The sequence below is a fragment of the Rhizopus microsporus genome, assembly GCF_002708625.1.
Source record: "Rhizopus microsporus ATCC 52813 unplaced genomic scaffold scaffold_1, whole genome shotgun sequence".
Lineage (NCBI taxonomy): Eukaryota > Fungi > Mucoromycota > Mucoromycetes > Mucorales > Rhizopodaceae > Rhizopus > Rhizopus microsporus.
In genome coordinates, this window is record NW_019671916.1 from 2548570 (window position 1) to 2573086 (window position 24517).

General features: G+C 37.1%; 12 protein-coding genes across 12 annotated transcripts; 5 read left to right on the forward strand and 7 right to left on the reverse strand.

Annotated features, from left to right (window-relative positions):
* Positions 1 to 386: 386 nt before the first annotated feature.
* RHIMIDRAFT_14093 (uncharacterized protein) lies at positions 387 to 2280 on the forward strand. Its single transcript, XM_023605694.1, has 9 exons — positions 387 to 487; positions 538 to 612; positions 675 to 766; positions 818 to 1008; positions 1063 to 1311; positions 1365 to 1502; positions 1552 to 1815; positions 1864 to 2058; positions 2111 to 2280. The coding sequence occupies exons 2-9, from the start codon at positions 539 to 541 to the stop codon at positions 2225 to 2227; spliced, it is 1320 nt and encodes a 439-aa protein (XP_023471650.1). The 5' UTR covers positions 387 to 487; position 538; the 3' UTR covers positions 2228 to 2280.
* RHIMIDRAFT_243935 (WD40 repeat-containing protein SMU1-like protein) lies at positions 2275 to 4020 on the reverse strand (the record flags this gene model as incomplete). The annotated part of the gene is made up of 5 exons (XM_023610002.1): positions 2275 to 2676; positions 2732 to 3226; positions 3280 to 3467; positions 3518 to 3933; positions 3995 to 4020. The coding sequence occupies 5 exons, from the start codon at positions 4018 to 4020 to the stop codon at positions 2275 to 2277; spliced, it is 1527 nt and encodes a 508-aa protein (XP_023471651.1).
* Positions 4021 to 4189: 169 nt separating this feature from the next.
* Positions 4190 to 5764, forward strand: RHIMIDRAFT_195384 (UDP-Glycosyltransferase/glycogen phosphorylase; the record flags this gene model as incomplete). Its single annotated transcript, XM_023606034.1, has 5 exons — positions 4190 to 4279; positions 4335 to 4699; positions 4749 to 5162; positions 5219 to 5304; positions 5358 to 5764. The coding sequence occupies 5 exons, from the start codon at positions 4190 to 4192 to the stop codon at positions 5762 to 5764; spliced, it is 1362 nt and encodes a 453-aa protein (XP_023471652.1).
* Positions 5765 to 6263: 499 nt separating this feature from the next.
* On the reverse strand, positions 6264 to 6926 carry RHIMIDRAFT_243937 (uncharacterized protein; the record flags this gene model as incomplete). The annotated part of the gene is made up of 1 exon (XM_023610003.1): positions 6264 to 6926. The coding sequence occupies one exon, from the start codon at positions 6924 to 6926 to the stop codon at positions 6264 to 6266; it is 663 nt and encodes a 220-aa protein (XP_023471653.1).
* Positions 6927 to 7059: 133 nt separating this feature from the next.
* RHIMIDRAFT_288723 (uncharacterized protein) lies at positions 7060 to 10479 on the reverse strand (the record flags this gene model as incomplete). The annotated part of the gene is made up of 5 exons (XM_023613589.1): positions 10459 to 10479; positions 10354 to 10410; positions 9274 to 10299; positions 8687 to 9219; positions 7060 to 8472 (listed from the first exon to the last, which is right to left on the reverse strand). The coding sequence occupies exons 1-5, from the start codon at positions 10469 to 10471 to the stop codon at positions 7060 to 7062; spliced, it is 3042 nt and encodes a 1013-aa protein (XP_023471654.1). The 5' UTR covers positions 10472 to 10479.
* A 36-nt stretch (positions 10480 to 10515) lies between these two features.
* Positions 10516 to 12704, reverse strand: RHIMIDRAFT_310503 (WD40 repeat-like protein). The gene is made up of 6 exons (XM_023614665.1): positions 11480 to 12704; positions 11241 to 11415; positions 11092 to 11191; positions 10906 to 11039; positions 10784 to 10846; positions 10516 to 10734 (listed from the first exon to the last, which is right to left on the reverse strand). Exons 1-6 carry the CDS (start codon positions 12452 to 12454, stop codon positions 10634 to 10636), a joined length of 1548 nt encoding a protein of 515 aa, XP_023471655.1. The 5' UTR covers positions 12455 to 12704; the 3' UTR covers positions 10516 to 10633.
* On the reverse strand, positions 12684 to 14055 carry RHIMIDRAFT_255118 (S-adenosyl-L-methionine-dependent methyltransferase). Its single transcript, XM_023611141.1, has 5 exons — positions 13781 to 14055; positions 13496 to 13731; positions 13411 to 13426; positions 13242 to 13356; positions 12684 to 13188 (listed from the first exon to the last, which is right to left on the reverse strand). The coding sequence occupies exons 1-5, from the start codon at positions 14014 to 14016 to the stop codon at positions 12835 to 12837; spliced, it is 957 nt and encodes a 318-aa protein (XP_023471656.1). The 5' UTR covers positions 14017 to 14055; the 3' UTR covers positions 12684 to 12834.
* Positions 14056 to 14068: 13 nt separating this feature from the next.
* On the reverse strand, positions 14069 to 17379 carry RHIMIDRAFT_310505 (uncharacterized protein). The gene has a single exon (XM_023614666.1). It carries the CDS (start codon positions 17310 to 17312, stop codon positions 14547 to 14549), a length of 2766 nt encoding a protein of 921 aa, XP_023471657.1. The 5' UTR covers positions 17313 to 17379; the 3' UTR covers positions 14069 to 14546.
* Positions 17380 to 17432: 53 nt separating this feature from the next.
* RHIMIDRAFT_288727 (uncharacterized protein) lies at positions 17433 to 18987 on the forward strand. The gene is made up of 6 exons (XM_023613590.1): positions 17433 to 17489; positions 17541 to 17693; positions 17743 to 17910; positions 17963 to 18097; positions 18154 to 18343; positions 18397 to 18987. Exons 2-6 carry the CDS (start codon positions 17661 to 17663, stop codon positions 18591 to 18593), a joined length of 723 nt encoding a protein of 240 aa, XP_023471658.1. The 5' UTR covers positions 17433 to 17489; positions 17541 to 17660; the 3' UTR covers positions 18594 to 18987.
* Positions 18988 to 19300: 313 nt separating this feature from the next.
* On the forward strand, positions 19301 to 21381 carry RHIMIDRAFT_255122 (WD40 repeat-like protein). Its single transcript, XM_023611142.1, has 8 exons — positions 19301 to 19472; positions 19522 to 19913; positions 19966 to 20113; positions 20181 to 20316; positions 20371 to 20610; positions 20662 to 21028; positions 21084 to 21228; positions 21280 to 21381. Exons 1-8 carry the CDS (start codon positions 19336 to 19338, stop codon positions 21299 to 21301), a joined length of 1587 nt encoding a protein of 528 aa, XP_023471659.1. The 5' UTR covers positions 19301 to 19335; the 3' UTR covers positions 21302 to 21381.
* A 204-nt stretch (positions 21382 to 21585) lies between these two features.
* Positions 21586 to 22081, forward strand: RHIMIDRAFT_233373 (small nuclear ribonucleoprotein-like protein E; the record flags this gene model as incomplete). The annotated part of the gene is made up of 5 exons (XM_023607945.1): positions 21586 to 21624; positions 21677 to 21703; positions 21782 to 21844; positions 21902 to 21980; positions 22032 to 22081. 5 exons carry the CDS (start codon positions 21586 to 21588, stop codon positions 22079 to 22081), a joined length of 258 nt encoding a protein of 85 aa, XP_023471660.1.
* Positions 22082 to 22272: 191 nt separating this feature from the next.
* On the reverse strand, positions 22273 to 23343 carry RHIMIDRAFT_14235 (uncharacterized protein). The gene is made up of 3 exons (XM_023605710.1): positions 22941 to 23343; positions 22803 to 22868; positions 22273 to 22751 (listed from the first exon to the last, which is right to left on the reverse strand). Exons 1-3 carry the CDS (start codon positions 23236 to 23238, stop codon positions 22450 to 22452), a joined length of 666 nt encoding a protein of 221 aa, XP_023471661.1. The 5' UTR covers positions 23239 to 23343; the 3' UTR covers positions 22273 to 22449.
* Between the last annotated feature and the right edge of the window lie 1174 nt (positions 23344 to 24517).

A 24517-nucleotide genomic window follows, 5' to 3' on the forward strand; every position in this document is an offset into this window, starting at 1 on the left:
GCCTAATAAAATTGACCAGCTGGGGGTGAAAGAGAAACAGTAGCATTGTTTACCATAACTGTGAAGGAAATGAATGTTTAGCTTCTTGAATTCTTTTTTTATATACTTATGCCAAAGCTTTGATCACGTAAACATATCCAAAGATAAATTTGTAATGATCAAAGTGTGAGTTTCAAGCAACTAGAGTCTTGACAGCTCTTCTTTCTCTCTCTGTGGCAGCAAATGTATAGGGGTATGCTGCTTTCAGTATGTATGTGTAGTATTGGCCAATACTTTATATTCATCTTTTAGAGTATTCAAGTGCGGCTGTAATAGTAGCTATTGTGGGACTTGTAATGTACGCCCTTCCATGCACTTTTATATTTCTCCTCTTTATTTCACAGCTCCCAATTAAAGTCTTTCTAGTCACGTTCCTGATTTAAGCTTTCCTTTTTATTTCAAACCTGGGAAACAAATGACATCAAAGTATTCAGCATTACCTGATATTGTAAGTTTTATATGTTTCTCTATTTGAATAAGATGTTGACGCATTAAAAGGATGATCAACCTGATGTATACGAAACACCAGATGCCACTGAAGACAATCCAGTCAATTCATTTGAAAATGAAGAAGTATGAACCTAATAGTTTCTCTCTTTTTTTTCACTTGGCTTATTTTTATATCTAAAGTCTAGTGATGAAGATGAAGATGTAGATAAATCTCGTGTATCTATTAAGGAGGCTGCAAATAGATTCAAACACAGTATTGTCGATGCCACAGATACAGGTAATTGAACAAAACGTACTCCAGCCCGATAATTTTACTGACTAAACAAAGACTTTTCTGATCGTTTGACTCGAAGAAAGAAGGCCATGTATCGTACCTTTGTTCGACGTCCGCCTGCTATGGAAACAAGTGAATATGAAATGCTGCCTAAAGATATGACATTAGAAGAGACGCCATTGCAAAAGCTACGTCGTCTTATGTATGAGGTTCAGGAATTGAATGAAGAGATTGAAAAGGCCAAAGTAGAATAATAATAGATGAATTGTATACAGATGTATAACTTATAATGATAATAGGAACCTGTAGACACAAAGGAACCCATTTCCCAATCAGATATCCTTTCTCAAATAGCCTATCTTCAAAATGATTTAGTCCGATTGAGCCAAAATGTGAATGACGCAGATGAAGATCAGCCAAATTATACCAAATCAATAGATGAGGCCAAATCGTTGATTAAACAGCTCGAAGCTTACAAGAACATGCCAACGAGTTCTGCACCATCACCCGATTCAGACACCGCAGTGGTTCCTAAGGGTAAAGCTGATGTAAGTAAAATCTAAAGTGGTACCTGCTAATGATTAATTATCTGTGGTATTAGATGGTAACATATGAACTTTATTATACCCCTGAAGTATCAAAGATGACAAAAGAGAACAAGTTATCTGATATTGATGAACGTATCGCCAGAATAGAAAAACTTATCGGTTCAAGCGCTGGTCAAACTCTAGAAGACTTGGTAAAAAGAAGATACATTTGAAGAGTCGTGTGTTGACATGTTATTTTAGCCTGCTAGCTTAAGTTCTTCATCACTAGTCAGTTCTTTAGCAAAGTTAGAACAGCAGGTTGTTTTGCTGGCTCAACCCAGGCAACTTGAGATGGTAGCCAGAAGAGTCAAGGTTTTGAATAGTGATCTAGATAGATTGAATGAAATCAAAGCCAGTCGCAAAGATATATCCAATACCCTTGGATTTAGTTTTTCCACTGTAAATAATCCAGCTAATGTATCAGCAAATGATATCAAGGATAACTTGAATGATACAGAAACAAAGGTATATGAAAGTCATGTATGTATTCATACTAATACATCATTTTGATAGATCAACCAATTATTTACTACGATGGAGAAAATAGATCCACTTTTGAACCTTACACCTGCTTTATTGACTCGTCTTAAAGCGCTACAGACTTTACATGCTGACGCTACCACGTTTGGACAGTCTATCAAGGTGATTTCTGAAGAACAAACGAGGATGACGGATGAACTGAAGAGTTTGACTACTACTTGTGAACTGGTAACAAAAAAGAATAATAGGTAATAAAGGTTTATTAACAAAAAAAAAATAGCTGACCCAGAGTTTGAAAGTCAATGAGGAAGCAGTTGACAATAACATCAAGATTATGGATGAAAGAATGACAGCCTTGATCCAACGTATAAGCGCATTGAGCCCAAGCTCATCTTGAGCACAGCCATTCCAAATACGATGAATAAACCTTTACTTTTTTTTTTATTAAGAGTTTTTAAAAAGAAATACACGTCCAGCGTCATTATTGGCAGCTATAATATTTGATAATGGATGATGCATTATGCCAATAATTTCTGAATTATCGCTTAATTGAACTTGGCCAACCAGTGCTTCAGTATGTACGTCAAAGCAATACATGGTCGATTCTTCAGATACAGCATAAATAAGGGTGCCGTTATGAGATGTGGTTGCTGCAACAAAATCTTTGGCTTGACTGTGTCCAAATGACTTGATGATCTTTCCTTGGCCATCCAGTATATGTAATAGATTGCTCTTGTTGACCATGATCAAATGGGTTGAATCCTCTGATATGGTTAAAAGCGCGTGAATAGTAAGATTACCTTGAGGGAAGCAAGAGATACTGCCACCGCTGCTGATATCCCAAATCTAAATATATATACATAAAAATCATATACTGATAACAAATCAAGGCAATACATACTCTGACTTCTCCATCACTGCTTGCGCTAATGACTCGTGTGTAATCTGCGAAATAAATGACTGAGTTGACAAAGGCCTTATGTCCTTTAAATTCTCGAATCAGTTTTCCAGATTTTACGCTGTGAATCTTTACAGAATGATCATAACTGCAACTCAGTATCTCACTTGCATCCTTATTAAAGTGGACTGAAGTAACGCCTTGACTGTGAGCAGGTGTATATTTCCTTTGACAAAATCCATTCTGAACTCTCCAAATAGCAATCTTTCCATCTGTAGATCCTGATACGAGCAATTCACTATTTAAACTGAAGCTTAGACAGATAACGGATTGATCCATAGCCATCAGGTTCTCATCTGCTTGATATCGCAAGTCCTTTCTCAACTTTCCTGTCAAGTGATTCCATATTTCGATAAACCCGTCTACTGATCCTGTAGCAAAGTATTGACCATCAGGAGAAAAGGCTGTGCATTCAGCATATGTATTTTTTCCAGGAAACTAATAAACAAAAGATCAATAAAAAAAACATCTCTTTTTCCTTCTCTTCTTACTTTAATTGTAACATAACTTTGATTAACGAAAGCATCTGCTTCAATCTCTTGTGTCTGTTCTGGGTTTTGAAATAAATCAATAGGCATGTCTGTAGATAGTAGTCTCTGTTGTCTTTGCCACTTTATGCTATCATTCAGTAATTTCATTAAGCGAGAAGGTTCAGCAATGGTCACTTCACTTGCCAATGCTGTTTTTGGATGCGTATGAGTTATCTACCATTTGACTTTTTTTTTGTACCTTGGGCGATCATTTGTCTTCTTTTCTCTTTGGTGACTCCATGAGGATATATCTCTCTAGAATCTAATGATGTTCTTGATAGGGTGTGCTCTAATCGTAAATAACGTTCTGGATATCTTTGCTTTAATATAAACATAGGCTCTGTCTGCCTCAAAAGTGTTCGTGCTGCTCCTAGTTCGCGTAACTCGACTAGTTCAAGTATGATGTGTTCATATAGATCAATCATTTTCTGAGAAGGGATCTTCAGGTCCATGACATGCCGTAGAACTGTGTCCCATTCTCCTTGCTTTATTTCCTTGATAAACTGATCTTTATTTTCAATATGTTCAATCTTGACTGATGTCTCTGTTTGAAGAGTTGCTGCTGTTTCATCATATTGATTTTCTTTGAGAAATTGTAAAATGAGTCGAATGACGCTAAAGATAATAAAAGAGATTAACTTTTGTATGTGTGCACATAATAAAAAGCTCAATTTACTCTTCAGATTCAATCTCTATCGACATTAAAGAAAAGAGAGAAAAAAAAATATATACGCTTATTTTTTTTTTTATTGACAGCTTTCTTCTCAATATATATTCTCTTTTCTTTTAAAAAATAATGTTTAATGTCTGGTAAGTTTGATCCAATCTGCTCATTTCTCTTTTCTCTTCATCTTACACATCTTGATGTAGTATGGTGTCTGATTTTTTCTATCCAAATATGGGTGGAGTCGAAAGTCATTTATACGAATTATCTCAACGATTGATACAACGAGGACATAAGGTATAGTTAAACACGTATATGCAACAAAAAGAAATAATAGTAATAATAAAACAAGGTGATCATAGTAACTCATGCGTATGGACACAGGACGGGTGTTCGATACTTGACAAATGGATTAAAAGTATATCATGTTCCTGCCAAGGTCATTTATGCAGAGGCGACGTTACCTACTATTTATGGATTTTTCCCACTATTTCGACATATCCTCATCCGCGAATCAATAGAGATCATTCATGGCCATGGAGCCTTTTCAGCGTTATGTCATGAAGCGATCTTACATGGCAAAACGATGGGTCTGAAGGCTGTATTCACTGATCATTCATTGTTTGGATTTGCTGATGCATCTTCTATACTTACTAATAAGCTACTAAAATTTACAATGAGTGATGTCGATCATGTCGTGTGCGTATCTCATACAAGGTAAAGAATATATATATATAAAGAGAAAAAGATTTATCGCCTTGAATAGTAAAGAGAATACGGTTTTAAGAGCAGCTTTATCACCAAAGCATGTATCTGTCATACCAAATGCTATCGTCGCATCTCGATTCTTACCTGATCCAACAGCCCCAGATCCTAATTGGATTACAATTGTGGTGATCAGTAGAATGGTATACAGAAAGGGCATTGATTTGCTGGTGGCGATCATACCACGAATATGTGAGATGTATAAAAACGTTCGATTTATTATCGGAGGCGATGGACCCAAACGAATCGACCTGGAACAGATGAGAGAAAAGCATGGATTACATGATCGCGTCGAGTTACTGGGACCAATCAAGCATCATGAAGTTAGAAACGTACTGATTCAAGGAAATATTTTTTTGAATACAAGTTTAACAGAAGCCTTTTGTATTGCTATTGTAGAAGCAGCTTGTGCAGGGTAATGTGTATTATAGGAATCAAAGTATTCTAGCTGAATCAAAATTATATATCTAGGCTCTTTGTGGTAAGTACAAAGGTGGGAGGTGTACCTGAAGTATTGCCGAGCCATATGATAAATTACGCTATACCCGAAGAAGATGGTAATGTATAAGCTATAAATATTACAGCCTTTAATTTACTATAAATATGTTAGATCTTGTCATTGCTATTTCAAAAGCTATTCATATGTTTAAATTTGGCAAAGTAGATCCTAGTAAATTTAATAATGAAATCAAAGACATGTATAACTGGTCCAATGTTGCCGAAAGGACAGAGAAAGTGTATTTGACTATTTCACAAACAAAGAGCTCACCTTTAATAGAAAGATTAAGAAGATATTATGGCTGTGGATTATACGCGGGCAAAATATTCTGTATGGTCATGGCTTTGGATTATTTAATCTGGATGTTTCTGGAGTGGCTATTTCCATCTGATACAATAGAAAAAGCCAGACCATTTCCATATCAGAAATATAGACAGTTTATTTATGACACTAGCAATATATCCAATTCTACTATGAACGAGTTAAGTCAAAGTAGTGTAGAGGAAGACTATAAATAAACATGATATGCTTGTTTCTATACATAAACATTTTACAAGACGTCAATGTGTGTTGTATAAACCTTCTTTTTGGCCAAGTAAAACCTATAATTTAGTACTGTGGTAGCTCTATTCAATCATTATTCCAACTTTTGAAATCATCGCTGAAAAGAACACTTTTGGAAATATAGCAAATTGTGCCTCTTTGCCAAAAGTAATAAGTATTCCCGATTATGCAAAATCGGATTGTTTGCCCCCCTTTTTTTCTCTCTCCAAGTTGTCAACCATTTCAGAACGTATTTGGTTCACGTTGTTCTTAAAAGGCGGAATGTAATCAAGAACCCTCTAACATACAGTTTATGAGAGTGATATTGATGATGACACTCGGTTGCTCTATTTTTCAAAAAAAAAAAATGGAATTGAGGCAAAGCAAAAGCAATAAAAACACCGCTGTTACACGGCCTTTCGTAGTGTCTGAAATGAAAAAAGATGGCTGTGCAAAACGGTTTATTGTTGATCATCAGGGTGGTGATAGTCCTTTGATATAAAGTTTTTTGGCTATAATAAAAATACTTATGCTCAGCTGAATCCATTGAGTACCTTCCTGTTCATTCATATCATCTACAGTAGCTGTAGTCACCCATTCACATATCCATTGCCACGGTTTAACCAATCTCTCGGTCAACTTGACCTTTCCGAGCAAAATAGTCATTAATTTAGCTTTAAAATGAAACGGATGCACCGGCTTTCGTAACTTCATGTCTACCCGCATCTTGTCAAATTCATACAAGAGTTGTCTAGGCGAACTGGTACAGTGATAATGTTGCCAAAGACCAAGAAAGGCGCGACATAAAAGTACGGACGAAGGTTGTCTTTTATCTGCAACCAGTCTCTTTCTAACCTGCTCTATATTATGTAGCTGTAAGGTGTAATAGGACATGACGGATTTTCTCTTGTAGGAAAGAGCCGATCCAGTGACTGATGTTTTATAGACTTCAAATCGGAATGGCTCTTCTATCATTTGTACAAGCTCGCTGTAGCTTTGACAGTGTCTTGGTCGGATATCATTTTGAATACGTATTAATTCATGCTTGATCCATTCATTCGGACTGATTGCTTGACCAGATATAAGGTCTTTAAGATGAGGATGGGTTGAAATAGGCTGTTTATGATCAAGTGACATAAGAAATGGACAAAAAGAAAAAAAGAAAGAACATGCAAACTTATGCATTGGAATCATTTGAGGCTGGCTTTTGTAAAAGCAAAAGGCTGCGGTTACACACATAATTGGGTTTATTATCATTCCTATTTATGGATTATTCAAAAGAATTAATAGGTTCGTAGCTACAAGGATATATAGAGTATCCTGATCGAATCACATCTTCTGCACTCCTTCCTTTTGTCTCGGGCAAGATAAATACAGCAACCGTAGTGAGGGCAATGAGAGCAACACTAAATACGTAAAAGGCTTGAGGTCCTAGTGTGTTTTGAAGACTGAGGAAACCGGCAGATACAATAAAATTCGATGTCATATTGACAGCTAATCCAACAGAGCAAGCAACAGATACTGCATGAGTTTCTACTACTTCGGGTATCATAAGAAATGGTATAGGGCCTAGACCTATAGCAAAGGAAGCAATAAAGCCAATAATGGCAAAAGCAGACGTCTTGTCATATCCATTCGTTATGCTCCAACCTAGAAGAAATGCCATAAGAGCCATAAGACTGCTGGATGTCAGAAACAAGGAACGGCGTCCCACCTTGTCCATCAAGATGGCGGAGACAGTGGTCATGATGAGATTGACAACAGAGATACACACTGTGATGACGCCAGAGAGTTCAGGAAAGACAGACGACATGATGGATGTAGAATAAAATACAACTGCGTTCACACCAGAGAGTTGCTGTGCGAGCTGTAACAGTAGGATAATCAACAGTGGTCGACGATAGAATGGCGATGTCAAGAACTTCCAGCTGGTCACCTTTTGATGGCCGCTGTCTACAGACTGGATGACTCCACCATGATGGTACTCATCTACCAGTGTCTCGTCTTGAACTTGATTAGCCCACTCCCGTCTCCAGGCAGCGATCTCTTCCTCAACTTCTTCAATGGATGTGCCTCTTAATCTTAATAATGACTGTTTTGCTCTGTTGAAGCCTCCTGGAAGAGATGCGAGGTAACGAGGTGAATCAACACAGAAGGGCAGGAGACACGATTGCAGTATGGCGAGCAAGATGCCGATCGCAAGAATATATCTCCATCTGGCCAGCGTCGACCACACTAAGCCTACAATCTGTGCAATCATGATACCAATCACAATCGATAGCTGATTAAATGTGCCAAACAGACCGCGCTTAGATGGTGGGACGCACTCTGAAATATAAGGAGGCACAATCACAGTAACCATGCCGGCGCCGATACCTGCTAGAAATCGTCCCATCATCATCACATAGGGAGTTGTAGCAAAGGTCAACAGTAGAGAGCCTATGCCGAGAAATAGGTTGGTACTAAATAAGGTCAATCGTCGTCCATAACGGTCATTGAAATGAGGACAGCCAAGTGCGCCTACAAGACCACCTGCTGTTAACATGGCAACAACAAGCGAATATTTCGAATCTGACATGGGTATGCAATCAGGTTGATAGATTGTAGCTGTTTGTTGACATTTTGATATAACTGATTGTGGTGTGTTCAGTGCACCGTTATGATAGCCATACTGGAATGCACTCTTTCATATATAGGAAAAAAAAATAAAAAAATAAAAACAAGAGTTTAGATAGCAAGTTATTATTGTAATTTATTACCAACAAAATAGTAGCAATAACAAATAAAAGATAACACGTCAATCCTTGGTTGTTCATTAAGAGTGAGAAAAAAAGACAGAGAGAAAAGCTGAGGCTGATAGATATTGATTTCCTTTTATGGATTTATTTATTTATTACAATGGTAATGGCACTCATCGGATCCCCATTCGCTTCATTCAACGCGTCTAATAAAGTACGCATATCTTCATGTGGAAATACGCCCATCAAATAGTTCAATTCTGGAGACTGCTCTCTACAAGGGCTTGTAGAGCTAGTTCCTAGTGGTCGAGGCGCACTTATGCTAGATTTGGGTATATCCATTCGATTGTTAAATGTAGTATTCGTCACACCAATGGATCCTCTTTTAGAATTAGGTGATCTCTTGTTCAGTGCGTTCACTCTTTGGTTCGGCGTTTTGTACTGGTCATACTTAGGTATCTGTGTCGATCGGGAAAGACTAAGTCGGCTGATGGACCGTTGAAAGAGTCCGCTTCCATAGGTACTCTGACTTGGTGCTAAAAAAGATCTTTTATCCATCGTATTTCTTCTCGTAAATGCTTGAGAACCAGCTGCCTTTTTCAAAAACATCGATATCGATCCACTAAGAGATGTACTCGAACTGGCAAACGGAGATGGTTCAGGAGAATCAGACCTAGGCATTGGAACATACCCTTTTCCCCTCTTTTATTTAGTTTTTTTTCTTTTTCTTTTTCTGTATAATTTACCTTCTTCAAGGGCTTTTGGTTTTCCTCTTGTTGACATAAACTGACTCCAGTGTGTGATTGGAGATTCTGTTCTTAAACACAGGTCAAGCGTCTTTTCATAAAAAACAATTCGTTCATAAATGTCTGGTATGCGCATCATCTCCTCGTATGTCCTCGGTATATACTTTTGTGCTGCCTGAGATGCCTTTTTCTCATTGTGTCGTCGTGCGCTTTTGATCGACTGAGATGATTTCTTGCTGGATATGGATCCTCTTCTTGACTGTGTCACAGGTCTGGATGACGGCTGCATTGGCTGTTCATTAAGAAATGACCTTGTCGATAAAGATTTTATTGAAATGGATGCAGTGTCGCTCATGTTGTCTTTTCTTGATGATTGTCTCGATAATATACCTGGATCAGTTTTGACGGGTGACGCATAAGCATCCTTGATGGATATCATGGATCGATCAGGAAGAATATGTAGACTGCGTAAGGATGAAGAAGGTGAAGGCAATGCGTTCGTCTGTTGTTCAATTAGAATCTTTTCCTTGTCTTCACTAGCATTTCTATAGTTTTCCAATACGGCTTTCCTCAAGATACTCTTCTTCTTTTCAGGTTCTCTTTCTATCGTCTTTTCTTCTGGCTTTTGAAGCTGAGATGCACATGATATAGACTGTGGATCAATTGCCTCCTTGTCCAGCTCTTCAGCTATTTTTTCTTCACATATCCCTTCTTTCTCTAGTAATTCTATTTTAGACGGTATTACTTCGTCAGATATCGTGATCGTATCAGGAACAGATTTCTCTCTGGCGCTATTCTCAAGAATTGTAGGGTCTGGCTCCTTTTCGTCAGGAACGTAAGTCCCTTGGATCATTTCTTTTTCTTCGATCAGTGGATCTATTGGCACATATTCTTTAGGCTTTTCGAACAGGTCCTGTTTAGGATCCTTCTGTTCAATACAGATGATAGGTTCATCTTTTGATAACTCTTCATCTGGTTTCTGTAACTGATCTTGTTTCTCAACAGCAGATAGAGGTGTACCTGACTCTTTTTTTTCATCATTGAGCTTTTTCAAGGGGTCATTTCTTCAAGTGACCTTACCTTGAGTTTCCCAAACGTCAATAAATAACTCAATTTCACGAATCTGATCAAGTATAACTAGAAAAAAAGTCAATCACTGCTAAACATATTATAAATGATTGTAACCTTGAGAGGCCATTTTAAAATAAAATAGATAAAAAAGGGTTTAAGGTATTTAAATATCATGTCTTTAATTTTACTTTGGAATATTAATATTTTGTCTATGTTGCCATATTCAGATTAAACATAGCTTGTATACACTTTAGAAAGAAAACACGGCTAAAAAATATATATATCTTCTTTATTGCTCTTCAATTTCAATCATACCCACGTCAAGGTCTTGCTCTACATCCACTTTTCCAGCATCATTTTCTGAATAAGTATATACTTTTACACAACCATCTACAAATATGTAATAAGTAATAGTACTATAGTCTAATATGTAAATTACCATCTCCACATGAAAATAATAAAGGTCTATAAGGATGAAATATCACATCACGAACTTCCATATCTAAATGATCAAACGGGTGAGTAATAGTACTTTATGAAGAATGTTTCTATTTTTTATACCTTGGTGGTCTTTTAAAATGGCAGTTACTTGGCCTGATAACATATTAAACACAAAAATTTGTCCATAGATTGTAGGTGCAAGTAGATATCTTCCGTTTGAAGCAATTTTTACCAACCATGAATTGGAGTGATAGCTACACTCTTGTTGTTTAGAGAGAGAATAAATGCTTTATACAAACAACTTACTCTTCGTCTTGGTATTTCTTGACTTGTTCAAATTTAAACTGTTCGCCGTCTTGTGTGGGATATACTAGTTTATGTAAAGTACATGTGTTTGGTTTGGATGCTATATAGAACTATAAGTAAAATGGAAGCTAATAAGCTTTCATACTTACAGACTCCTTCACTCACATCACAAAGTTCTGCTCCTCTAGTAATAAACCAAGCGTATTCACCTCTTTCCTTGTCGTTATCCTCGTATTGACTAAAATAGAGGGACTCATCTAACCAACGAACAAATTTACCACAATCACAGTATGATGAATATAGATCGCTAAAGGTTTGCAGTAGCTACAAAACAGAAAAAGAAAAAAAAGAATAAGACCTATCCTTTTTCTATATGTTATCCATATACCTGTGCATTTTCAAAATCATATAGTCTCACATGCTCATCTGTTGCAGCCAAAAAGTATTTATTACCCGTATTTGGTACAAAGGAAACAGTAAAGGCCATGCAAGTGATATTATCATCCATCTTTGTGCTATCCAAGAATGTAATCCAATCCTTGTCCATGTGCCACTTGATGATGCTACCATCTTGACTAGTTGATAAAAGGTAATTCTTTCCATCAAACTCGAGTGCTTTAATACACAAGATTTCTTCTGTATGTCCTTCCAGCTTGGTTACCACTTTTGAATCAATCACGTTGAATATCTTGATCGGACAAGGCAGGATATGATTATCGTCATCCTCTGCCGACCAACGATGTCTGTCTTTTAATTTGCCTCCTACTGTCATATATTCACTGTCTGCGACAAACTTTCCACAGTAGAATTCATCAATGTTCTTTTCTTCTGTGTCTCTCAGTTTTCGCACGAGGGCAAAATCATTTTCAACATCCCAGATCTTAACAGCACCAATATTGGAGAAAGTAGCCAACAGAGTACCATCTTGGGAAAGCGCCATGCTTGTGATAGGTGCTTGATCGTTGATCGTACAAGGTATACTCTCCAACACATGGTTTTCATTGATGGTATGAATCATTTGATGTCCAGATTCAGCATGATAAGTCCAGTAGTTATCTGGATAATTTTCTCTCAACTCTTCCACTCGTTTACTGTTCCAAAACTCAGGTTCCTTTTTGACAGGTGTAACTTTGGCTCTGCCCTTTCGAGTCGTTTCTTTCTTTGTTGTCGTCTTGCGTTTCACCAGTGTCTTTTTCTTTTTCGCTGTCTTTTTTCTTTTCTTGTCATCTTCTGAACTGGTTTGTAATAGATCGTCTGTTAATATTTCGTCTGTGTCTTGGTGTTCTCGACTGCCAACAGACAAGTTCTCAAACTCGTCAATATCTGAACCTTCTGTATATGAAACTGACTTCTTTCTGGGCATAGTTTTGTATTGGAAAAGAAAAAGAAAAAGTCAGTCGCGCGTTTCAACTGGAAAAAAAGAAAAAAGTAACTGGTGTGACTACGTCCTTGAATCGCGCGTTTTGATATGGAGGTTAAAAACCTACATGTAAAAAAATAGACAACACAAGAGGGGGGCTATTTCTTTTATGTCAACTTTTCTCCCATTTTTTTTTTTTGCCTTGTCAAATTTTAATAGTTTAAAAAATAATGAACACTCACAACTATTTATTTATATGCAAAGGGATAATAAATATATATATAAAATAAAGGGGGCAAAATTAAGGGGGAAGGGATTACATGATTATATATGTGAGGTTATTAGAATAATATATAAATATATATGCTATTGCCATTATTTGACTATTTTTGTGCTAAAAAGGCATACAAACCGATAAACGCTCTTGATCGAACCAAGGCGCGTTTAGTGGCATCAAGCAAGACATGATAGTTTTCATCTTGTTCAATATTCAACGACTTCTTGAGCCAAGGAGCCAAACCTTCGAGTATACCTTGAAATGTATGCAAATAAGCATGACCCACTGGCCCTCCCCAGCCGAGCGGAACCTCACGATAGTCACTTTGTATAATCTTCATATCATTATCAACCAACATCGTATCGTATTTAGCTGCAACCGAGGGATCAAGTTGATATGACTCACAGAATGATTCAAATGCCTCCATATACGTTTTTGCAACATTATCTATTGTCGTAATCTATTCCACACCATGTTAGCCCTCCTCCCTTTTTTTTATAAATAAGTTTTTACATTAATGCGCATGTCCACTTCAACACATTGAAAACAGCCTCCGTCTTTTAATACGCGCTTGATTTCGGATAGGATAAATGGCCATTCTTTTGACTTGAAGGCTAGTACAACAAACCTATCGAGTTGTGTTACAATTTGCATAAAGAAAATATAAGTATATAAAAAGCACCTCATATGAACAAAATCTATTATTAAAAGGGGAGGTTAGATTTCTTTCTTATTTTGCCCTCAAAGATTGTGTGTATGTGTATTACCAAAAGAATTATCAGGGTAAGGTAACCCTTGAAGTATATTCGCTTCTGTAAAATGAAGGTTGGCAGGTCGAATCACCTGAGGCCAAAGACTACACATGTCAATTCCGGTAAACTGGCAGTTGGGATATTCTAGACTTTCTTCACATAGCCAAGTCGCTGGACCACAACAGACATCTAATACATTCAAATTTGATTTTTGAAAGTCTAATAGATGAAATGCCTCTTTCATGATGTTACTATACAGAACTGATTAATATCCATCAAAAATGAAAAGGAGAACCTTACAAGCCTAGTAATTCTTTGATAATAAAGTGTTGATCATGTAGTCTATCCACTTCTTTATCGTCTTTAGGTAGCATATATGTACTATTCTCTATCGCATGATACTCTCTCCCGTAAATGATACGCGATGTCAACCTCTTTTCTTGCTCTTTATTCTGTTTGACTGTTTTTAGTTTTTTAGCATAATGAATGTTGTTATTATTAGTAATGGAGGGATCACGTGAAATAGTCACTCCCATATATAAAAGTATATAAAGAATATATTAAAAAGAGAGAGAGAAAGAGAAGTTTATTCATGCAAATAATGATGATTTTATTTTCTTAAATACTTTTCCCCTTTTGATTTATGCGTCGCCTTTTCTTTGCTGTCTTTGAATCCCCCCTTAAACAAAGGCATCATTGTTTGTTTTGTTTATTCTCCCTCTTAAATTCTTTCTTCATCTCCTCTTTTATATTATTTCTCTAAAGAATAGGAAGATTCAATTTTATTTAAACCCTTTTTTAGAATGACAACCTTCGTTTTAATGGTAAGGAGTATATAGTAATAATATATAAAACATAAGCAGGCGCATTCGCATGAATTTACACAAACATAAACACAGAGACAAGGGGAGAAAAAAGAGAGATAGAGGAGAGAGAAGGGATATATGTGTGTGTGTGTTTTAACATAAAAGGAGATAAAATCATTTATTGAAATAAATGGTATATGAAATTATAAAAAGAAAAAAAAACCATGCGTTTTTCTTCTTCTTTACTGTTCTTTTTCTTGTCAATTTAATCTTGTAGTGTATTCATACAATTTGTATAATGCCAGTCCACTGAATGCACTGTATTCCAAAACAGCAGGACGTAAATTCTTTTCATCCCAAAGCGAGTTTGAAAACTTTCGTTCTTGTACTCCTTGTCTTGCTTTCTGTTTCTCTCTGTATTGATCATAATCCTTCCAATCTTTCAAATAATAATTGACAGCGTCATTGAAATTACTCACATTACCTTTTTCAATAATACTCGAGACATCCTGGGATGTGCCCATGGTAAGACCAAGTTGTTTGTCCATGTCACTATAAAGATTTTCGCCGTACCAGATGAGTCGTTTGGTATCAGGATTGCTGAGTAAAATACCTAGTTTGGTGTCTTTCAGTGTAGCTGGATATAAGCATGCTTGATCGATCACGATAGTATAAGAATCTGCACTTTCGTCCGTCGCGATGAGTAACTGAAGTGCTTTGAGGGTCGGGCGATTTTCGATACTGGCCTTGTAATACGTGATGGCAACAGTGTAGTCCTTTTCGGGAATTGCAATCATCTGCAAATGTTCAGGCATGTTGCATTTATGCATGTAGAGAGTGTAAGGGTTATCAGCCAAATAGGCAGTGTCAACAAAGGTTGGCAGGTCTTCTGTCAGTTGAGTCGCTGTTTCCGTATTGTTGTCATCATCATCATCGTCATCGTCAAGGTCATCTGGATTGTTTACTTTGGGCCCGCTAAAGTGTTGTCGGATCGGTATTTGGTTCATTGGCATCCTCATCGATCTAGGCCTTTCTTCTTCCACTTCCCAAGAACTGGACTGTCCCTTATCCGTCGTTTCTGATGGAGTACCCCATTCGTTATTGCTGTCGTTGTTGTTGTTGTTATAAGGGATCGCAACCGTGTTAAACTTTTGGGCCTGTCGTGGTGTTTGAGGATTGGGTGACGATGAAGGCGGTCGTGTATCGATTTCTTTAGGATCGATATCTATTTTTTTCTCCCAAAGTACTTGACTCTTGTCTGCAAACTCTCTCCAACTTTCTTCTGCTCTTTCGGCTGCCTTGGATTGGTCCCATGAAAATTCACCAGAGTGGCTAGCGTTTCCAGTTTTTAGCTCAGTGCTGTAGATATCCTTTGTGGGCTTGGATTGGAAGATTTTTCTGTTACTGCCGCTGCTGGGGCTATTTACTGATGGGCTGCGTTGGTTAGATGAATACTGTCTTGTTTTTTGATTGTTGTAGTTGTTATTGTTGCTAAAACGTGAACTCTGATACCTATTACCGCTTTGATGTGACTGAAATGAATGACCAAAGCGAGGTGATTTTTGAAAGTTGGCATATCTTTGCGACGATCTGGCCCACATACTGTCTTCGGAAGAGGATACTCGCGACTTGGATCTAGGAGATGATCGATACTCTGTTTCGTTAGAGTCCCAGGAATCGGGTACGACAGAGGGTTGTTCATGTTTGCTGGTCGGAGGAGCAGCAAAATGGATATTTGTCTTCTTCTCAGACAATTCATTCATCCAGTCATTCTTTTCGCATAACTCTGTGTCCTCCGCCTCGTCCTCATGCCAGTTACTCGCGACATCGGTTGCTTGAGCTGGTTCGTCTTCATTTGTGGTTTTGACTGTAGGCGATGCAGCTTCAACCATGGATCGCTTGATTGCTTCCTGCAATTGTCGTTGATAGTCAGGATTGCTATCATCATAATCGTTGCTTGTGGCGCTCGGAGACGCTTGTGTTTCAGATAAGTTCTTTTTCTGTGGGTCAATCACCGTCAAAAGATCTTGGCTACCAGAGGGAGAGCATTTGCCAATCGCACGTTGTCGGTGCCAACGGTCGAGAGCCTTACGCCCTGAGGCGTTTGTTACGGAGTAAGGCCAGAAATAGTCCATCTCGGTAGGATGTTCAGCAGTATATTCATTCAAGGCAATCAAACTGACAACATCAAAGATAGCATAGACCATAGCCTTTGCAGGTAAGGGATCCTTAGTCCAGATACAGTCTTCAGCCGAATAATTGAATGCATTACGGAGCTGTTTGACGTTTGTGAACGCTTGAAGCCCTTTCCAGTTGCCAGCAAACTTGATCATGGCATTATGTAAGCTAAGTTGTTCAACAGCAATTGGCTTTAATTTAGCCTGCAAATCAAGAACAGGAGCTAGTTCGATTTGCTTAAAGTAACATTCAATGGCCATGGCATCGGCACGATAAGCCCATCCTACAGCGTTTATTTTCTCATTTTCCAGAATGGGTTTCAGATGGCGTGTGACAGCTTCTTGACCGATAAGATCAACTTGGATGGCATAGCCTTTTTCTTTTGATACAGCAATTTGCAATAGTTTGAGAACAGGCATCTCTCTCTTGACACCAAGGAATTCGCAGTCGATAGCGATACATTCACTTTTTTCGATTTCTGGAACGATGGATTTCAATTGTTGTTCTGTAGTCACTTTGATTGCTGTAATGTACTCTCCGTTGTCAACAGACACACGTACTGTATTGTCATCCAGGCGCTCCCATCCAGGCTCAAGTTGGTCATAGTCTGCTTGGATTATAGGTCTATGAGTTTTAATTGTCGTAGGCTGAGATTGGGAAGGAGGTGGTTTATAAGATTTCACTTTTTCAAAGTCTCTTCCGTGTCCGACAAGTCTTCTCAAAGGCTTTATAGCGTCATCAATCATCGCATATTCCATAGATTCGAAGGCTGATAGCAAGCCCAAGGCAGCTTCACTTGCACATATCGTGTTCTTCCAATATTCATGGATGGTTGTTTGAAACTCCATTTTTGAAGTCAAAAAAAAAGAAGCAAATCAATCTCCCTTTCAGTCAGTTACTGCATTAAAAATTTACTTATGACGTATGATGATAAATTATTGTATTTTTTTCTTTCTCTTTCTTTTTTCTTTCCCTTCTTTTGCTGTATGGATAAAGAAGTAGAGTTGAATAAGATAAAGCAAAAAGTAAGTATAACAGCCAATCAGATTTTATGCTGTTGCATAATAAATTATTAGTTATTAAAAACAGCAAGTTTTTAGATACTGGAGTATAAAGATATACCAACTACTTGGAGATTGGATTTAATACCTTTTGATACTTCAAATGAGATAAAGTCATGGACAATATATAACAATATGATACCTATCACGTCTTATTCACAATATCCTGTTAGTTTATAATACATGGTTATTTGTTACATACTTACCCTACGTATAGTTTAACCCTCAATCAGAGTGTCTAGATGATAATCTAGAAAAGAACCTAAGAGAATCTCATGAGAGAGAAAGATACCTAGAGCGTATTATTCATTCACAAGCAAATCAACTTAAATCACCTTCTGTTGAAAATACGCTTCATACTTTAAAGAATATTTACTTGTATAACGTAAGACAGGAGATTCCTTTTAAATATAACCTCACTAAAAAGACCAAATTAGCAAAATGAATCCAAGATACAGCACTCGAATGAAATGGATAGGCTAAAGAATGAAATAGATATGCTATCAAGGAAACGGCATAGGCTCGATGTGATTACTCAACATCTGAATCATTTAGAATTATTTACAAATGAGGTAATCAAATGATAATTATTATAAAAATATTAGTAAATAATGAAAACACACAAAAGTCGCAGGATGAGATTCAGGATAGAAAATGGCTATTATGGAAAATAAAGATGAATGAGCTCAAGTTGGCAATGAAAGATATCGAATTGGAAGCACTTTATCGTAAACAATCGACTAATTTAACCAACTTGAGTCTCTTGGCTGATAAGTTACTAAAAGATGATAATAAGAAGCGAAAGATGAACGATGACCGTAAGTCGTTTATAAAGCTAGACATTCCTTTTTTTTTTATTAACATAATAAAGGACAACGATGGTCAAGGATGTGGTCAAGGAAAGAAGACGAGATACTGATGGAAACAGTTCAGAACGTAGGAACAAGTGACTGGCAAAGAATATCCAATTGTTTGCATGAACGTACCCCTCACGAGTGCTTTGAACGTTGGCAGATGATATCCAGTAATCCAAGAAAGTTACCCTCGATATCAGCTTTACTAGACTAAATTTTATTGTTATGCACTGACATTTCTTTTTTATTATTATTAAAAATGAAATTTGTTACCCTTTGAACTGACAGACTTCACTCTTGAATATAATCGTCTTACTTTTGATAGTCTGAAGCCAATGAAGACAGACCTTTTCTGCTACGATAATTGATGCTTAAAGAAGCTTACGATCATCTAAACGCGAAAGGGTCGCTTTTCATCCTTTCGTTTGAATACTTGACATGATGTGTTGACATTTACATTTCATAGCCAAAGTACATCACATACTCTAGAGAAAAGTACATTATGATTTCTGGCAAGACAGAGTATCTTTTTCTCGGGGATCTCTTATCAAATTGCTCTTATGCATGACTTTGTACCTCAAAGCATTATCAAAGTGATCTGAAGCTTGTCTTCATAATAAACATTTCCATTGTAACATTTATATTATCTTGAGACATGTTTTAAAAACAAGATAAAGGGTCCAACAATCTTTGACCTTTAAATAATAAATTTGATCTGTTGTCTTGAGTAAATTGAAAGCTCACGAGTACCAAATAAATCCTTATTTCTGTCTTCATAATTTATGAGAATGTGTCTAATTTGATTGGATTGGTGTGACTTTGCTTGACAGATAGAACGAGGAGAGACGAGCGAGAGACAGAGCTAGTGTTTTTTGCATAAGAACCTTCTATTTCTTTCTTTTCTTTTTTTCTTTCTTTCTTTCCTAGGTTGAATAGTTTATATAGAAATAATAATTATGCAGATTACAAAAGCCAATTCCCCCAAAGCAACCAGTACATCTAAAAGCATCGCTAAACCTGCCAATCTATCAAACATAAAGAAAGAAGAGTTAGTTAGGCTCATGATGCAGTCTTTGATAGATCTTGGTTATCAGTAAGAAATACAAAAACCTTGTTATTTCTTATTGCTCATTTTAGTTCAGAAATACAGCAACTTGCTTACAAGCAGAATCTGGCATCTCTTTGGAATCTGATATTGTATCTCACTTTCGCTCAAGTATTCTCAATGGCGACTGGTTTCTCGCCGAGACGTTATTAAGTGATATGCCCTTTGTGAATCATAGTCCAAACGTGATAGCCAAAGTGCAGTTCTTGATTCGACAGCAAAAGTTCCTCGAGCTACTCGAGCAAAATGAGACAATGAAAGCTCTTTATGTATTAAGAAATGAAATAACACCATTGGGAGAAAATACAGATCGACTTCATCAGCTATCTAGTCTTGTTTTGTGTTCATCAATAGAGGATGTCATGGCTCAAGCACAATGGGATGGAACAAAGGGAAGTTCAAGGGAACAATTGTTGATTGAACTGCAAGGTAAAATACACAAGTCGTTCGAAAAGACTGTGTTGCTTATTTGCTTTGTCAGATTATATTGAATCTTCGGCAATGATACCAAAGCACAGATTGTTGAGTTTAATCAACCAAGCGATTGAGTGGCAGAAACGACAGTGTCTTTATCACAATCCAAGAAGAGATATGGACTTTTCTCTGTTTTCGGATCACGTTTGCGATAGGTAAAGACAAGATAAAAAGAAAGGAGAATATATAGATCAGACAATGGTGATCCATAACAAACATTAGAGACGTCTTTCCGTCCCATATGGTCAAAGTACTACATGGGCATATAGATGAAATATGGCATGTCGCTTATTCAAATAATGGAAAATATCTTGCCTCCGTTTCAAAAGACAAATCGTGCATTATATGGGATATGGAGGTAATATAAAAAGGTTTTACTTTCAAATGCCCAATACTAAGAGAGAGGAATCAGCTATTGGAACAGATGCAATCTTTTAGAAGTGAAGTAAGCGGATCTTACTGCGCTTGGTCTCCGGATGATTCAAAACTACTCGTCTGCGGTACAGATAATGCAGTCAGACTATGGGATCCCCTGAATGGTGTCTTGTTACATACATTCACTCAACATAAAGATCAAGTGACAAGTGCTGTATGGCTTCCAGATAACGAACACTTTATCACGGGTGCATGTGAAAAAGTGATGTGTCTTTGGGTATGGGTTTTTTTAAATGCTTTTTTAATCATGTTACTTATTATTCCATAGAATGTGGATAATGGTTCACCCATTGCGCGATGGCCTGCTCAGCGTACGACAGACATGAAGATCACCAAAGACGGCAAAAGGTTGGTGACGATCGGATTGGATAAATGTATTACCACATATGATGTCGATGGTCTAAGGATCACTGAAGTAGCCAAGATCACAGAAGAAGGAACTATCACGTCACTTTCAATCACAAAGGATGGTAAATTCGCACTTGTCAATATCCAGGATGTGCAAGAAGTACATTTATGGGACTTGGATGCACAGAGATTGGTTCATACATACACTGGACAAAGACAGAATGAATATATCATTCGATCTACAATAGGAGGAACAGATGAATCACTTATTTTAAGCGGCAGTGAAGGTGAATCAAAAAAAAAAAAAAAGAAAAAGGGGGAGAAATTGACACATATTTATAGATAATCGTGTCTACATTTGGAGTCGCGATCATGAAACATTATTGGAAGCATTGGAAGGACATGACAACACGGTAAATTGTATTAGTTGGCGTCCGACTGAACCAATGCAGTATGTATCTGCAGGAGATGATCATACAATCCGAGTGTAAGTTATCTGACATGTTTTCCTTTCTTTTTTTTTGACTTTTTTCTGTAGTTGGGGAGCAAAGAGGGTCTAATGCATTTTTTTTGTCTAAAATAAAAATTATTCTGGCTGGGCGCATTATTTATTGCAGAAATTCTACGAAATATATTACGTTTTATATAACTCAGGTTGACAACGCTTCATTAAAGGGGTGTCTGAGCCGTTCTTCTTCTCTTTTTGATCGAGATATCCCTTATGCTATTGACTGCGTCATCATACTTTGCTTTTCGGAGATTCAATGAAGGACTAGCTTTTCTTGCTTTTCAACATTTTTTTTTCTTACTCTTACTCCACTATAACAAAAGAATAGCATTAAAGATGTCGTCCAAAGTTCAAAAGATTATGGTTCAACCCATTGTAAATATTATCAATAGCGTTAAATGTATACAAAATTAACTTTATTCATTAGAACCTTATTTTTAGATACCTGCAAAATGTGAGTCAATGAGGGATCAACGTAATACTTTTTAGCAATGTCATATTTACACAATATATCCTTTGGATATTTATATAGAAATCAAGAGTACAGATTTGGTTATTTGAAAAGACTGATTTGAGAATTGAAGGACAAATTATTGTAAATAGAGGAATATACAATGCTTGAATATAGATTGACGCGTGAATATTATTTTAGGGGTTTGATGAATTCATGAATTTGGTACTTGAAGCTGCTGAAGAAGTTGACGTAAAGAACCAAACTAGAGTCAAGATTGGTAATATATATATATAGTTTTTAAGAAAGAGTGTACTAAAATGTAATCTAGGACGCATTTTACTAAAGGGAGACAACATTACACTGATACAAGCAGCCTAACAAAAGGATGTATTAGCGCCACTCTCGGGGCGCACACACACAAACTCACACACACATATATACAATTGGGATGTATACAATAAAACAGTTTTTTTTTTTGCATAAATCATCAAAAGGGAGGGGGAAAGCGACCATATGTTTGATTAACTTTTTTGTCATTTTGACATGATTTTTCCTTTTTTTCTTGGGTACCGAGTTACACACCATGCTTCACATTGTAAAATAAACAAAAGAGATTTTTAGCTTACTTTAAGGGAAAAAGGTATAATATATTAATGTTTTATATAAAAAAAAATTAGATATACTCTGAGGCAGTGTGTATGTTTAGAATATAAAATTTTTAAAAAGATCACACTTTAACAACTCTTTTAAAAGAGAGCGGCAGCAACAGCACCAGCAGCGGCAATGGCACCCATGGCAGCGACGTTCTTGTTGGCGCTAGAGGGGGTCTTGGAGGGAGTAGAAGAGGCAGCAGCGCTAGAACCAGCAGGAGCAGAGCTAGCAGCAGCAGGAGAAGGACCAGCAGGCTTGGGAGCAACGGGAGCAGAGCTGGCAGCAGCAGGTGCAGAGGAAGCAGGAGCGCTAGAAGAGGCACCAGAAGAAGGCTTACCAGAAGCAGAGGCAGCAGGTGCAGAAGAGGCACCACCAGTAGAGTTGCCAGCGGAAGCACCTAATGAACATGTAAGTATAAAATATTAATTTCTCGTTATTTCAATCTTACCAGCAGCCTTAATGGTGAAGAAAGGAGTGTAGGTGACATCGGGACTTTTACCAAAGCTCAAGGCGTCTATGGTCAACAAGATAAAATTAGACTCGAATTTTTTTTTTAGATTTTTTTCTCGGATTTCCTTTCACTTACAGTCAGTACCAGCAGGGAGGTCGGCAGGGATGTTCCAGTTGTATGAGCCGGGAGCAGTGGGGACGTTGTCAGCAACGTGACCATTGACGACAGGAACGAGGGAATTAGGATCACCATGAACAAGGTCGATAGAAGAGATGGTGTCGTGGCCAGGGTTAGTAGTCCATGTGATGACAGTGGTTGAACCAGCAGTAAGAACTTGGTCCTTGGTAGGAGCATGGGGAGTGATAGGAGCACCGGTTTGAGCAGAGACTACGGCAATAGCAAGAGCAGCAATGGCAGCAACAATGGACTTCATCTCTTTGTAAAAAGGAAAGGTAGAGGAGAATTGAACAAAAAGGAAAAAAAAAAGGATCGCGAATGGAAAAAAAAGCTGATTTTTATATGCCTCTTTTTATTTTGTGTTCTGGAGACAGATTGCGAGACAGAGAGACAGAGAGGGTCGAGAAAAAAAGGAACCAAAAGGAAGAGTTACACCGTGCAGTTATTTGATCCCAGAATTTTGTTGTACAAAGGATCAACGAACAAAAATAGAGAGAATAAAAGATAAGGAACTAAAGTGATAATATTATCAGCTTGAGTTAAAAGGGCTTTCCTTTGGGCTTTTTTTCTTTCTTGGACCTACAAAGGATGATTATGTCTATTTTAAAGTCTATTTAAAATAGAGAATTTATTTCCTTTTTAAAATTGTGTGACGAATTTATATTTGGATTATTCACTTTTTCGACTTCCGTTTATATATCGATGTTATACACATTTTATATTGTGATTGTAATTTGTGTGAATCATAATCTGTGATGATCATAGCGATAATACTAGGTTGTCATAGTATTCATGATAAAATGACTGAGCTATTCCATGTATCAAGTTCAATTTGTACGTACATGCACCATGACAGAATTGAATCATGAAAGAAACCAACTTTGCGGGGAGAGAGAGAAAAAGAAGGTCATGTTCTCCTGGGAGACAGTTGTCACTGTAATGGATTACCAGTGATAATCATCAATTTCTAGGCCATTCAGTTACTATAGAGATGGTTGCTTAACAGACAGTGATGAGTGTATAATCATACTAATGTACGTAATAAAGCAAAATGATGATACAAAATAATTTGATAAGCAATAAATCAGGCCGTGGGGCCTAATAAACTATATCAAGGAACAAAACACACACGCACTCCTTAGAGTAACTCTAATACTCATTTTAGCCACTCCAAATAACGTATAACACTCCAAGTTTGACAGAATAGATGAGTCTTAAATAATGTCACAATGTCTCCACGGACCTTCATGCTATTACTTTAATAAGCTAAAAGATATGTCTGCCCATTTATATTAATCTTGCCTAATATTCCTTTGGACCCAATTTGACAGAGAAAAAAAAGTTAAAGCCAGGTCAATATATTATTGGGCTGCTACCAATGGAGCGGGACATAAGAACAGTAAGGGAACATGACAATGCCCGAGTTACCAAAAATACCCGATAAATATATGCAAGGCTGTTTTTTTTTTTTAAAAAAAAAGAGGATGACCCTACTTTGACAATGTCATAAGTTGTTTGATGCATCAAACCAGAAG

What these genes read in the sequence shown, in the direction of transcription:
- RHIMIDRAFT_14093 (XM_023605694.1), top strand. Translation starts at nt 539, where the DNA reads ATGATCAACCTGATGTATACGAAACACCAGATGCCACTGAAGACAATC. An exon ending in ATTCATTTGAAAATGAAGAA is followed by an intron (nt 613 to 674) that starts GTATGAACCTAA and finishes TCTAAAGTCTAG; the next exon opens with TGATGAAGATGAAGATGTAG. An exon ending in TGAATGATACAGAAACAAAG is followed by an intron (nt 1,816 to 1,863) that starts GTATATGAAAGT and finishes TCATTTTGATAG; the next exon opens with ATCAACCAATTATTTACTAC.
- RHIMIDRAFT_310503 (XM_023614665.1), bottom strand. Translation starts at nt 12,454, where the DNA reads ATGCCCAGAAAGAAGTCAGTTTCATATACAGAAGGTTCAGATATTGAC. An exon ending in ATGATTTTGAAAATGCACAG is followed by an intron (nt 11,416 to 11,479) that starts GTATATGGATAA and finishes TCTGTTTTGTAG; the next exon opens with CTACTGCAAACCTTTAGCGA. An exon ending in CATTTTAAAAGACCACCAAG is followed by an intron (nt 10,847 to 10,905) that starts GTATAAAAAATA and finishes TTGATCATTTAG; the next exon opens with ATATGGAAGTTCGTGATGTG.
- RHIMIDRAFT_255118 (XM_023611141.1), bottom strand. Translation starts at nt 14,016, where the DNA reads ATGGGAGTGACTATTTCACGTGATCCCTCCATTACTAATAATAACAAC. An exon ending in ATCAAAGAATTACTAGGCTT is followed by an intron (nt 13,732 to 13,780) that starts GTAAGGTTCTCC and finishes AGTTCTGTATAG; the next exon opens with TAACATCATGAAAGAGGCAT. An exon ending in AAGTGGACATGCGCATTAAT is followed by an intron (nt 13,189 to 13,241) that starts GTAAAAACTTAT and finishes GGTGTGGAATAG; the next exon opens with ATTACGACAATAGATAATGT.
- RHIMIDRAFT_310505 (XM_023614666.1), bottom strand. Translation starts at nt 17,312, where the DNA reads ATGGAGTTTCAAACAACCATCCATGAATATTGGAAGAACACGATATGT.
- RHIMIDRAFT_288727 (XM_023613590.1), top strand. Translation starts at nt 17,661, where the DNA reads ATGATACCTATCACGTCTTATTCACAATATCCT. An exon ending in AGAATATTTACTTGTATAAC is followed by an intron (nt 17,911 to 17,962) that starts GTAAGACAGGAG and finishes AGACCAAATTAG; the next exon opens with CAAAATGAATCCAAGATACA. An exon ending in GCGAAAGATGAACGATGACC is followed by an intron (nt 18,344 to 18,396) that starts GTAAGTCGTTTA and finishes AACATAATAAAG; the next exon opens with GACAACGATGGTCAAGGATG.
- RHIMIDRAFT_255122 (XM_023611142.1), top strand. Translation starts at nt 19,336, where the DNA reads ATGCAGATTACAAAAGCCAATTCCCCCAAAGCAACCAGTACATCTAAA. An exon ending in TTGATAGATCTTGGTTATCA is followed by an intron (nt 19,473 to 19,521) that starts GTAAGAAATACA and finishes ATTTTAGTTCAG; the next exon opens with AAATACAGCAACTTGCTTAC. An exon ending in AAAAAGTGATGTGTCTTTGG is followed by an intron (nt 20,611 to 20,661) that starts GTATGGGTTTTT and finishes ATTATTCCATAG; the next exon opens with AATGTGGATAATGGTTCACC.
- RHIMIDRAFT_14235 (XM_023605710.1), bottom strand. Translation starts at nt 23,238, where the DNA reads ATGAAGTCCATTGTTGCTGCCATTGCTGCTCTTGCTATTGCCGTAGTC. An exon ending in CCTCCCTGCTGGTACTGACT is followed by an intron (nt 22,869 to 22,940) that starts GTAAGTGAAAGG and finishes TGTTGACCATAG; the next exon opens with ACGCCTTGAGCTTTGGTAAA. An exon ending in CTTCACCATTAAGGCTGCTG is followed by an intron (nt 22,752 to 22,802) that starts GTAAGATTGAAA and finishes CATGTTCATTAG; the next exon opens with GTGCTTCCGCTGGCAACTCT.